Raw genomic sequence first — 12325 nt, forward strand, 5'->3', positions numbered from 1 at the left:
ATATTCAAGAAGGAAGGAATGGGTATGAGAGGGGCTTCTGGGGGTTAAAAATGATTTATTGGGGCATGTGAATGGCTTAGCTGGTTAAGCGTCTGGCTCTTGTTCTTGGCTTAAGTCATGATCTCACGGTTCGTGAGTTCGAGCCTGGTGTCAGGCTCTGCACTGAGGGCAAAGAGCCTGCTTGGGATTCTCTCTTCACTGTCCCTCCCCAACTCATGCTCTCACTCTTTCAAAATAAACAAACTTAAAAAAAAACCTAATTACTTGACCTGGGTGGTGGTTACACGGAGCTAAACACTTTCAATGCTTGCTTTTCTACATTAGACTCTAATTAAATTTTTTTTCAATACGGATTATATGACACAGAATGCTATGCAATATATTATGATAAAAAAAGATGTTTTTCAAAAAGCACATATGTGATGATCCCATTTGTGTAACACAGACCAAGAATTCTGTGGATTATCTGTGTTTGCACACAGCATGAATGTTGACAGGTGCTATGGGATCGAGACTGGGAAAGCCCAGACAGGGAATTCTATTTCACTTAACATCTATATATAATTAACAACCTTTTTTTTTAATTAATTAATTAATTAAATTATTTATTTATTTAATTTGAGAGACAGAGAGAGACAGTGCAAGCAGGGGAGGGTCAGAGAGAAAGGGAGACACAGAATCGGAAGCAGGCTCCAGGCTCTGAGCTAGCTGTCAGCACAGAGCCCGATGAGGGGCTTGAACCCACGAACTGTGAGATCATGACCTGAGCCGAAGCCGGCCACTTAACCGACTGAGCTACCCAGGCGCCCCTAATTAACAACTTTTTGAAAGCAGGAAAGGTACAGGTATCACAAATTCCAACCACAATAGTCATTCCCAGCTTCTAATAAAATCTGTCAGAATTATTCTACACACATTAAAAAATTAAAGAAACCAGGAGCACAAACAACAGAGTACACTGTATACACAGTTCTGCACCCTGCTTTTGCCATGTATCTCTGAGATCATTCACATCAGGGTCTATTCAGCTACCTAATCCTTTTTGATAGTTACATAGTATTTCGACCTATGGAAATATTGTTATTCAATGCTCCCCCCCAGGTACATTTACAGTGTTTCCAAGCTTCTGCTATTAAAATGTATGTATAGAATTAATTCCTAAAAGAAAACCTTCTGGATCCAAGGGCACACGCATGTCTAATACTGGTAATAACCTGCCACACTGCCCTCTAGACAGTATGAACTGTAGGAACTGACACTCCCACCAGCATTGCACAAGAAGCCTCTTCACAAACACTTTCATGGCTTTTAATTCACATTTAAATGTTTCTCTAATATAGGAAAATCTGCCAAACTTACTCATAAAAGACACAAATACTACTACTCCTCCTCACCTAACTGATAAAAATCCAAAGCTATGACAATCTCATCTGTTGGTGTGACTGTAGAAAACAGTTGCTCATATAATGCCAATGAGAATGCTGAACTGTACATGCTCTAACAAGGGGGAAGTGACCATCTAGCAAAACTACACATGCATTTAACTTCAGGCTGGGTATCTATATTCTGGGGAAGCCATCCTAGAAGTGTAATGGCCAAAGTGTGAAATGACACATGAACTAGAGCATTCATTACCTGCAGCATCGGCTGTCCCAGGGTTAGACAGAAAGAACCCAATGTTTGTCACCAGAGGGAGAGACTAACTACCCAGGTGTAGAGGGAAAGATGAAGCAAGGTTCAAACTTGCACCCATCACTGCCTCAAATGTTAGAAGGTGGGGTTTACAGATAGATGTGGATTTGCATATAGGTTTGAGGGAAAAAAAGTGGAAAGATGATCAAAAAGTAATAAAATAGGAAGGGAACAATGTGGAGTGGAAAGAGGTGGCAAACGGACTTCTCTGAGTATATTTTGCTTTATCATATGTTCTTTGGGAAGCTTTATTTTACATAATTAAAAACTATAGTAAAAAAAAGAAATTCCTAGAACACTAAAATATACTGAATAAACCTTACCATATATCAAGTTGGTGGTGTAAATGAGAACACTGAATTCAAATTACTTTAAAACACATATTTTGATTGTATATTCCCTGGTACCCATACAAGAATATATACTAATGACAAAATGAATCACAAATAATTCTTTTTTATGTCTTTTTTTTTTAAATTTACTTTTGAGAGACAGAGACAGCACGAGCAGGGGAAGATCAGAGAGAGAGGGAGACACAGAATCTGAAGCAGACTCCAGGCTCTGAGCTGTCAGCACAGAGCCCGACGCGGGGCTTGAACCCACGAACCGCGAGATCATGACCTGAGCTAAAGCTGGATGCTCAACTGCCTGAGCCCCCACGCGCCCCTCACAAATAATTCTTAAGCTGATTTGTCTTATTGTTTGTAATGGCATTGATTGTGCATACTTTTTGTGCACACCAGGAACCAAATAAGTAATTACAAAGCAAATATTTTGTGTAAGAATACATAAAAATATAAAATCAAAGAAACTATGTAAAAAGTTCTGTAATCCTAAAGCTGAATTTGAAATATCAATATGAACTAATAATGATTGACCATCCTCTTTCTAAAGGGTATGTATACCTTAATTGGCCTAGAGACTACCTGTAAATATCATTTCCAACTAAAAGAAACCAAGGCTATCTGAATAGACAACTTCAGTTTGAGTTGGAAATGTACACAAAGGATTTCTTTTTTTTTTTTTAGCTAAAAGGCACTGAAGTTATTTATCAAAAACTATTGGGTTAAGGGGCACCTGGGTGGCTCAGCAGGTTAAGCATCTGACTTTGGCTCAGGGCATGATCTCAGTTTGTGGGTTTGTGCCCTGCTTCGGGCTCTGTGTGAACAGCTCAGAGCCTGGATTCAGATTCTGTGTCTCCCTCTCTCTCTCTGCCCCTCCCCAGCTTGTGCTCTCCCCCCACCCCGCCCCTCTCTCTCAGAAATAAACAAACATTACAACAAAACAAAACAAAAAAACTACTAGGGTCAAAACAAAAGGATACAGGGGCCAATTTGAAAGGGTTCCCATCAGCCTAAGATGGAAAAGTCTGTGCTTCAAAATAAATGTTTCTGCAAACTCAGAAGTTCATAAAGAGAATCACAACAGCAAAAACCTCACGGGTCACTTCTGGAGCTTGCTATGGCACCACTGCCTTATTATCGTATCATTCCCACAAGCAGGGCACGTTCTCCTACACAGAATTTCAGCCAATAAATGCAGAGGGGATGACAGGATTAGATTATCACCATTCCACGGCCTAATAATAAAGCAATGGATCCGTAGGCAAAGATGAAAAATGGCTGCTAAAATCATCAGAAGAAAAACCCATAGAAAAATTAAAATAAAAGAATGTGAAAAAATAAAATAAAAGAATCGGAGGGAGCCAGACATCACATGCTCCTGGTGTGATGCGATCACAAAGACTGCGGGCCGCCTATGCGATGCTCTGCTAAAATAACTGAGCCTGAATCTCCCCAAGCGTCAGGACTCAACTTCCCATTTAGAGGAACACAAGGAATAGCGTACATGTTAAAATGATGCCATTCCAATGGAAACTTAATCCAGAATATGCAAAATTCTACAGAACAAAATGACTTTTTTTTTTTTTCCCTCCCAAAGGCATGAATAAAAGAGTGGTATGTTACACACTAAAAGAATCTAAGGGACATATGATCCAAATGTAATGAACTGATTTTTGGGTCCTCAGTGAAAAAAGGAAATGTAATAAGACAAATTTGAGATAACACAGGCAACTGGAACACGGAGCCATATTAACTAATATTAAAGAATTACTATTGTTTAAGAAGAGTAAAGGTATTGTGTTTTTTTTAATGTTCTATTTATTTTTGAGAAACAGAGCACAAGCAGGGCAGGGGCAGAGGGAGGGAGACACAGAATCGGAAGCAGGCTCCAGGCTCTGAGCTGTCAGCACACAGCCTGGCGCGGGGCTCGAACGCAAGAACTGCAAGATCATGACCTGAGCCGAAGTGAATTGCATAACCGACTGAGCCCCCCATGAATCCTGATGGTACTGTGGTTATTAATGCTTACAGAAGGTTTTAAAATACACGCAAGAATATCAATGAAATGACATGTTTGTAATTTACTGTTAAACAGAGCAAAAACAGGATGGGGGCAGATTAACAAAACAAGATTAAACAAGATGCTATGAACCAACTATTGAGACTATACAGGGAGGTTACATTTCCTTTCCTTTTGTGTACATTTAAAATTTGATATAATAAAAAGATCTTAAAAATGAGAACAGGCATATTTTGATCACACTTCATAAATACTGTTTTTTGGGGTGCCTGGGGGGGCTCAGTCGATTCAGTATCCAACTCTTGGGTTTCAGCTTGGGTTATGATCTCATGGTTCCTGAGTTCAAGTACCATGTCAGGCTCTGCAGCTGGCAGCATAGAATCTGCTTGGGAGTTTCTCTCTCTGCCCCTGCCCCTCTCCTGCTATCCCACTCTCAAAATAAGCTTAAAAAAAACAAACAAACAGTGTTTATTTTTATTATTTTTTTTTTTTTTACAAATTTTAAGGTTTGTGGCAACTCTGCTTTAAGCAAGTCTATTGGTGCCATTTTCCCAACATGGTGAGGCATGTGCTCACTTCATGTCTGTCTCACATTCTAAGTCTTATAATATTTCCAACTCTTTATTGTTGTTATTATTCTATGTGTTATGATGACCTGAGACCAGTGATCTTTGATGTTCCTACTGTAACTGTTTTGCAGGATCATACACCGTACCTGTAGAAGGTGGCAAGCTGAACTGGTATATGCATGTGCCTGACTGTCCCCCCAACTGGCAGTCCCCCCGCCCTCCCTCCCCATCTCTCTCCCTTTCCTCAGGCCTCCCTATTTGCTGAGATACAGTAATACGGAAATCACACCAATGAACAAGCCTACGATGGCCTCTAAGTGTCCAAGTGAAAGGAAGAGTCACAGGTCTCTGACTTTCAATCAAAAGCTACAAATGATCACGCAGAGTAAGAAAAGCAGGTCAAGAGCCAAGACACGCCAGAAGCTAGGCTTCTCGCACCCAAAAACCAAGGTGTGAATGCAAAGGAGGTCTTAAAGGAAATCAGAAGTGCTACCTTAAGGAACACACAACTGCTAATGGGAAAAGGCCTTATTGCTGATATGGACAGATCAAACCAGCCACAACATTCCTTTAAGCCAAAGCCTCATCACGAGCAAGGCCCAGTGCCTCAATTCCACGAAGGCTCAGAGGGGAGGAAGCTGAAGCCAGCAGAGGCCAGCTCAATGAGGTTTAAGGGAAGAAGCCGTCTCCACAACAAGGCAAAGCAGCAAGTGCTGATGGAGAAGCTGTGGCAAAGTCATCCAGAAGATCCAGCTAAGGTCACTGACGAAGATGGTTCCACCAAACAACATATTTTCAGTACTGAGAGCCTTACACTGGAAGAAGAGGCCACACAGGACCTCTGTAACTGTAAAGAAGTCATGCCTGGCTTCAAAGCTTCAAAGGACACACCAACTCTCTTGTCAGGGGTGAATGCAGCTGGTGACCTGAAGTTGAAGCCAGGGCTCATGGACTGTTCTGGAAATCCCAGGGTCCTTAAGAATTATCATAAACCTGCCTATTGCGATGATTATATGAGGAAACTTATGTAAAGTGCTTAGCATAGGGCCTAGCACAGAGTAAGTGCTCAAGGTAAAGGTTATTATTTAATATTCTTTGTATTCCCACAGCTGCTCTGGCTTAGGCCTTCATCTTTCACTTGTATTACTTTAAGAACCTTCTGGATTATCTTAACTCAGAAACAATTTGAAGAGGAGAGATGATCTCCTCTCAAAAATCTTCTTTCACATATGCCTTATTTTTTTTCTAGCTACAATATATAGGGTACCCACTATTAACAGGCACAGTGTTGGGTATTTTCCAAGCATTACCTTCAATCTTTGTAACAATCCTTTGGAGATGAGAAAAGTTTAAGTGACTTACCCACCCAAGGCACTAGTACTAGTAGTAGTAAGAGTCAAGATCCAAGATTTGAATGCAAGTTGGTCTGGCAGCAAAGCTTGCTCTGTTCCCTAGACCACAGGACTTCCTCTTACTAAGAAAGAATTGCAATTTTTTCTAAAGAAGATTTCTATAAATTACAATACTTAAAAAACTTTCACTAAACCAGTGCAATCTGGACTGAATCTACCTTTTCAATTAAATTAGTATCATTTGGGGAATTATCTATCCTTTGTCTATTTACCTGCAATCAGGCCTGTTTTGTGTCAGTTTCCCCACTGCTTTACTTTCTGGGCTTTCTAATCTGTTCCCTGGGCCTATAGTTACCATTCAAGGGTTTGTAACTTCTGTTTACCTTAGAGGTAATCCCAACCTCTGACAGTTAGAAGGTGGCTAATAAACACTGGCTAATCAACTAATAAACGCTTGGAACGCATGTCTCCTAGAGCACAAGGTGAACGTACCTGAGAGAAACCGCGCGTAGAGCTGTACGAACTGGTAATGGCATTGCGGCTGGAGCTGGGGATGCCACCGGTGTGCGTGCTGGTCAAGGAACTCATGGAAGAGGTGCGGGATCGCTTATTCAAGTGGTCATCTGAGCTCTGGGAATTGAGACCTCTTTTCAGAGAGCCAGGCCTAATAAAAGAGAAAAAGACAGTGAGAAGCACTATTTAAGGCAACATTCTTTTAAGGCTTTCATCCACGGTCATAAACTGTTTCTTAAATAAACTTAGTAAGAAAGGATAAAGCTCTTAATATTACTGTTACTTCAGCTAAATATCTTTGACAAAAGCAGGAAGGGAAAGCCAAGTATTTAAAAAGTGAAATGTGCGATTCCGCTTATATAATATTTTTGAAAATGCACACTAACCTACAGTGACAAAAAGCAGGTCAGTGGATGCCTGAGGACAGAGGCAGGACTGGAGGGAGGTGTGACTAATGGGCACAGGGAAACTTTTGAAAGTGACAGTTATGTTTACTACCTAGACTGTGGCAATGGTTTAACCGGTGTATACAGGTCAGAACTTACCAAACTATACACTTTAGACAGGCACAGTTTACTACAAAGGTCAATATACCTCAATAAAGCTTTTTAAAAAATCTATTTAAAAAACTGGAGTTGGGGTGCCTGGGTGGCTCAGTAGGTTAAGCGTCCGGCTTCAGCTCAGGTCATGATCTTGCAGTCCGTGGGTTCGCGCCCCACATCGGGCTCTGTGCTGACAGCTCAGAGCCTGGAGCCCACTTTGGGTTCTGTGTCTCCCTCTCTCTCTGACCCTCCCCTACTCATGCTGTCTCTCTTTGTCTCTCAAAAATAAATTTTTAAAAAAAATTTTTTAAAAATTGGAGTTAAGAGGACTGACCAGTTTTTCTAAGCTTCCAACTGAAACAAAAATTCTCTAAACATCTTTCTTGTAGTAGTCACCCAACATTTGTTACAATGTTACAACTCACAATCTCTTAGAGTGATGAATGTCAGCAACAAACTAGTTTATTTTTACATTAGATGAAAATGTATTTCCTCTAAGGCCCCCTGATTTCACCAGGAGATCCCATCTGGAACCAAACCAAGCAATCATTTTCCTTTTTTTATTCACATCCTTTAGGTTTTTGAGACCATTAGCTTCTCCTCCCTCATTTCCTTACTCCCCTTGAGATTTTCTCCTGTGGGGTAGTATTTTATTTATACCTTTAAAACCCACTCATGCACCACCACCACTCCATAACATCTTGTAACTGCTTCACGCAGAGTGAATGTCAGGTCGTGTTTATCCTCTCTCACCGCGTACGGCATCAAAGCAAGCACAGCACTGCATGGACGATCTGAGCAGAATTTAAGGACTGCCTCTTAGCTGCTCCAGTCCAGGCTCTGTTCTTCTATCAGTACACACTAGGAGCGTATCAGCTCTTCTGACTGCCTTATCCTACTAACTCAGTAACCATGCAAGTTACCCCACGTACCTCCTCACACGAATTTTTAAGCCACTGTCCCTCCTATCCAATTCTTCCTTAAATACACTTCAACTCACATGTACAAACTTAACATTTATCTTCAATCCCATACTATTGTATTTTATCCATTGCACATACCTGTTTATAGATGTGGTTATTACACACATTTACAAACTCTCTTGGCCCTACCATATTTTATCCATAGTAATGAAAAATATCGAAAGAAATTAGAAAATACTGTGGCACATTACTCAAAATGTTCCTCTCCAATATCAAAGATTTGAACCTAAATTAATAAAGCATCACAAAATGCACAGAGTAAAATCTACAAGACAATAGCTCTGACAGTTCCCTTTCCCCAGTCTATCTCATTCAGATAAGAGTCTCACTTACTTAGGCACAAAAGAAGCAGGGACTCCATTGGCCACCAGGGGCTCAAATGCTGAATGTCCGCTCCCACTGCTATCATGGCGCCTGTGACAAATCAAAAAACCCTCAATTAAAAGAAATGACTAGGTTTTTTTCTTGGAGCATCTTCTAATATTCCTGGAACCTTCTATTTCTATGGCATATGAATTCCATGCTAGATAAGACGTTGCTTCAAGTCCTACAGATTCTTGAAAGTAAATTTATTCTAAGACTGTCCTTGTAACAAGGGAAGCATAAACATGCTTCGAGACCTTTTGAACTTATTCAGTGGTATCGATTAATTGCTAACTTCTTCCCAAAGTTTTACGATCACAAATTTAACACTCTATCATCCACAAATTAAAAAACAAAAAACTAATGAACACTTTAGGGACCAACACACACATCCCAGAGCGCTCTAGTGGTTAATATGGCAAGTCTGTTAGGGAAAAACATCACATAGCACACATAAGAAGGACCTATGTGTGGTGCCCATAATCACTGCTTACTCCAAGTGTGAGAAAGTTAATAGGGTCTTCAGTTATACAGGCTCACAGGGTCAAGAAAAATTATAACCTTGGAGAACAAGAGACCTACTGGGAATATAAGGATTCCTTCTCCTGCCTCCACATCCCCCACTTCTCGCCACTCCTACTTAGCTGGCTGACATCAGTTCTAAGTGCTCACTTGTAAATCATCTCATCATTAGATATTCCTACGTCACATAAAAACACTTTCAGGGCACCTGGGTGGCTCAGTCGGTTAAGTGTCTGACTTCAGCTCAGTGAGGTCATGATCTCACAGTTCGTGGGTTCCAGCCCCATGTCGGGCTCTGTGCTGACAGCTAGCTCAGAGCCTGGAGCCTGTCTTCAGATTCTGTGTCTCCCTCTCTCTCTCTGTCCCTCCCCTGCTCACACTGTCTCTCTTTCTCTTTCTCTCAAATAAATAAAACATTAAAATAAATAAATAAAACCACTTCTACTTATTAACATTTCCCTACCTAATTTTACACTGGCAGTATCAAAGATGGCCACCACTGAACTTGAAGGAGATGGAACAATCTAGTGTAGGTAATGGAAACAATGGTTATATTTAATAAGTGTGGGATCCACTGTCTCCTCAGAGTGCTTCCTTGACCACCTTATATAAAGCACCCCCTTTCTAATTAGTCTGTTAGATTTTTTTTTAACCTCTAGACACAATCTAGAATTCCTTATTTTATTATCCAAGACCCATGGGAACTCTGTCTTGCTCACTGCTCTATCCAAGTCCCCGGAGTAGGCCTGGCACACAGAAGGTGCTCAGTCTGTTGAATTAAAAGAGTGGAATCCTTAACTGATTCTTGGAAAGCCATAAGCGGCTTTCATTCTAACTAGCTACGTCAGCCTCTGCTCTTTCCACACTCAGGATATAGACTGTTTATTCCATTTTCATTAAGATACCAAAAACCAAACAATGAAACTGGTTTTACTCTCATTACTGATAAATCTACCATATTCGTCTTCACCTTTCTTTGTCACACATTTCTTCAGCACAAATAAGACATCTGAAATGGGGGTTACCTAAATAACTGAACAACACAAGCTGGTGAGGGGAACACTGTTAGCATTCTCTTTAAAAAATAAAATTTAGCACATCTGTATCAAAAGTATAAGGCTAACATGGCTAATAGCTGTCAGCTTATCTCTGGCACTTACGGATAAGGTAAATTATAAAGTTTAACCTGCATCTTAGGAAACTAACAACATTCAAGCCCTTGTTACCTAGCTTTTCCACAGAAGCCAAAGAAGCCGACTAAAGTTCAAAAACTGGAGTTGGCCTCTGTATCTTTTTGGCAATGATCTGTATTTCAACAAATCACAGGAGTCCATGTGGGAGGCCATTTAGTACTCTACTGGGCTGGTTACCTTCTTTTGTTTTCCTGGTTATCAGAAAATATTTGGTCTTCTTCCTCCACTGTCCTCTTCTTCCTCTCCTTGAGGGCACTCAGTACGGTTTCCTTTGCACATGGGTCTGGGGCATTATTCGATGGTGAGGACAGTGTGGAGTTGATTATCTGCTCTGGTCTGTAAAGAAAGATAATATTCTAGCATCAAGACATTTTAATAACCATGTCAAGGGCACCCGCCAAATGGCTCAGTCGGCTAAGCTTCTCACTTGGCTCAGGTCATGATCTCACAGTTCGTGGTTTTCAGTCCTACACATTGGGCTCTCTGCTGTCAGCACAGAGCCTACTTCGGATCCTCTGTTCCTGCATCTCTCTGCCTCTCTCCCACCCACATTCACTCTCTTTAAAATATATGCATTAAAATAATAATAATAATGCCATACAGCACAGACTTCAGTCACTGGAAATCAGAAGCTAACCAATAAGCAAAAGTATACACTGATAGAAAGTGCCCTTAGCAATTAAAGGTACGGTCTAAGGCCAAAACAAACCAAACAAAAAAACCATTCAAAGACCAGAAGATTTAGGGATCTCTCATTCAAATAAACAGTTACTCCCATCTTATGCTTTACATTTGTTTTGTTAGAGGAACAGCTGTGGAAGAATTCGGTGGAAATAAATCGGAGTTTACTCTGCCAGCAGTAATACTCACATTGGCGACCGAGTCAATTTACTATCCGGAGGAGCAATCCTCACTGTCACTGGGCTGCACACCATTTTGGAATTACGCGTAGATAGTACAGTCTTCTTGTGACAACCATTCCAGCACACTGTAGGAAGTACCCCCAGAAGGGAATACTGGGCCTGCTGGATTGGGTATCGTCTTCGAGGTGTTATTACAAACCGGTTTGATAAAGTTCCACAATCCCTATGAAAAACGGGAGACACTATAGAACCAAAGAAGCTTGAACAAATGGCAGAATATGTAGATTACTAAAGAATCATGTAGGTTCGGTTATTCTCCAGAGAGCTTAAACCGTTTTTTGAGCCACACAAAAAAGCATTTTTATGGCAATGTTCCCCCATTCCATCTACAGGTGGCAAGTGGCAGCTGCCAAACAGCCCTCCCTACAATGATTTGAAAGATTTTGAGAGGGAAAGTGAAAACCCTGCCCACACAAGGAAAACTACAATAGAAGGAAAGTGCATGTTAGGACATGCCAGGCGGCACTTTTCAAGAATTCTTATGCTGAGTCATAAGTAATACACACCCAAAGTCAAACATTCTTACCACCTAAAGTTCACCTTTCAACTACATGGGCTTAACCATAATCTAACATTTTCACCAAAGTTTTGGATTCTCTTATGTCACTCCGCCATTGGGACTAAATGGAAATGCCTCTTTGATTTTTATCATCAAATTTTATCAAAGAGGGTCTCCTAGGAACCCTGCTCTGATGTAATTTCTCTTACTGGTCCAAAGGTAAAAATACAGCAAAACACACGATCTAACTCACTCTTGAAAGATCAAGACATTTTCACCAGAAGTAGGGATATGTTAGTAGCTTGTTAAATATCCGCTAAATCCATGCTAGTGTACTAAGTTTTAAAAACTGTAAGGAAGGGAAGAGCTCAGCCATCACATCTCCTCCCAAAGGTTCAAGGAGGGCAGGAGGCGGTTGACACACACCAAGGTGTTTAAAGAGGACAAAGGGACACAGAATCCACTTTGGACTTAATGAAAAAGAAAATCGGATTTAAAAGTTTAGTCCTCAATTCAGACCTGGTCGATAGAGAGAAGAGTCCAGGGAAGGTGAGCGTATCTTACCGGTGGGAAGGCCTCCTGGTGGGTCGGAGAAGAGGAGTGGGGAGAGAGGGGTGAATGTGGTGAGCGCGAGGCGCCGAGTGCGCCGGCGGCGCGGCGCGGGCGGACGAGCGGCGGCGGACGGGCCTCTCCAGCGGATCCCTGGCCTCCGGGGCGGGGGCAGGCTGCGGGGGGCCGGGCTTGCCCAGGTAACTGCCCATTAGGAGCAGTTCGGCCGGGTCGGGTCCTTCGAGTGGGCTCCGCGGCTCT

The 12325-nt window shown here is 41.4% G+C and overlaps 1 protein-coding gene across 2 annotated transcripts in view; it reads right to left on the reverse strand.

Moving 5' to 3' along the window:
- POM121C (POM121 transmembrane nucleoporin C) overlaps positions 1–12325 on the reverse strand; it is a 59124-nt gene that overhangs the window by 15920 nt on the left and 30879 nt on the right. The window contains exons 1-5 of one of the 2 annotated variants that reach the window (XM_029949960.1): positions 12080–12319; positions 10964–11179; positions 10271–10429; positions 8349–8429; positions 6470–6641 (exon numbers count right to left, since the gene is read on the reverse strand). In XM_029949960.1, the coding sequence (XP_029805820.1) occupies positions 6470–6641; positions 8349–8429; positions 10271–10429; positions 10964–11179; positions 12080–12276 (825 nt within the window). In that variant the 5' untranslated portion in view covers positions 12277–12319. Of the gene's footprint in view, positions 1–6469; positions 6642–8348; positions 8430–10270; positions 10430–10963; positions 11180–12079; positions 12320–12325 lie in introns of those variants that run through there. The other variant, XM_029949961.1, reaches the window with a different exon arrangement.

This window comes from Suricata suricatta, chromosome 8 (genome assembly GCF_006229205.1).
Source record: "Suricata suricatta isolate VVHF042 chromosome 8, meerkat_22Aug2017_6uvM2_HiC, whole genome shotgun sequence".
Taxonomy (NCBI): Eukaryota; Metazoa; Chordata; class Mammalia; order Carnivora; family Herpestidae; genus Suricata; species Suricata suricatta.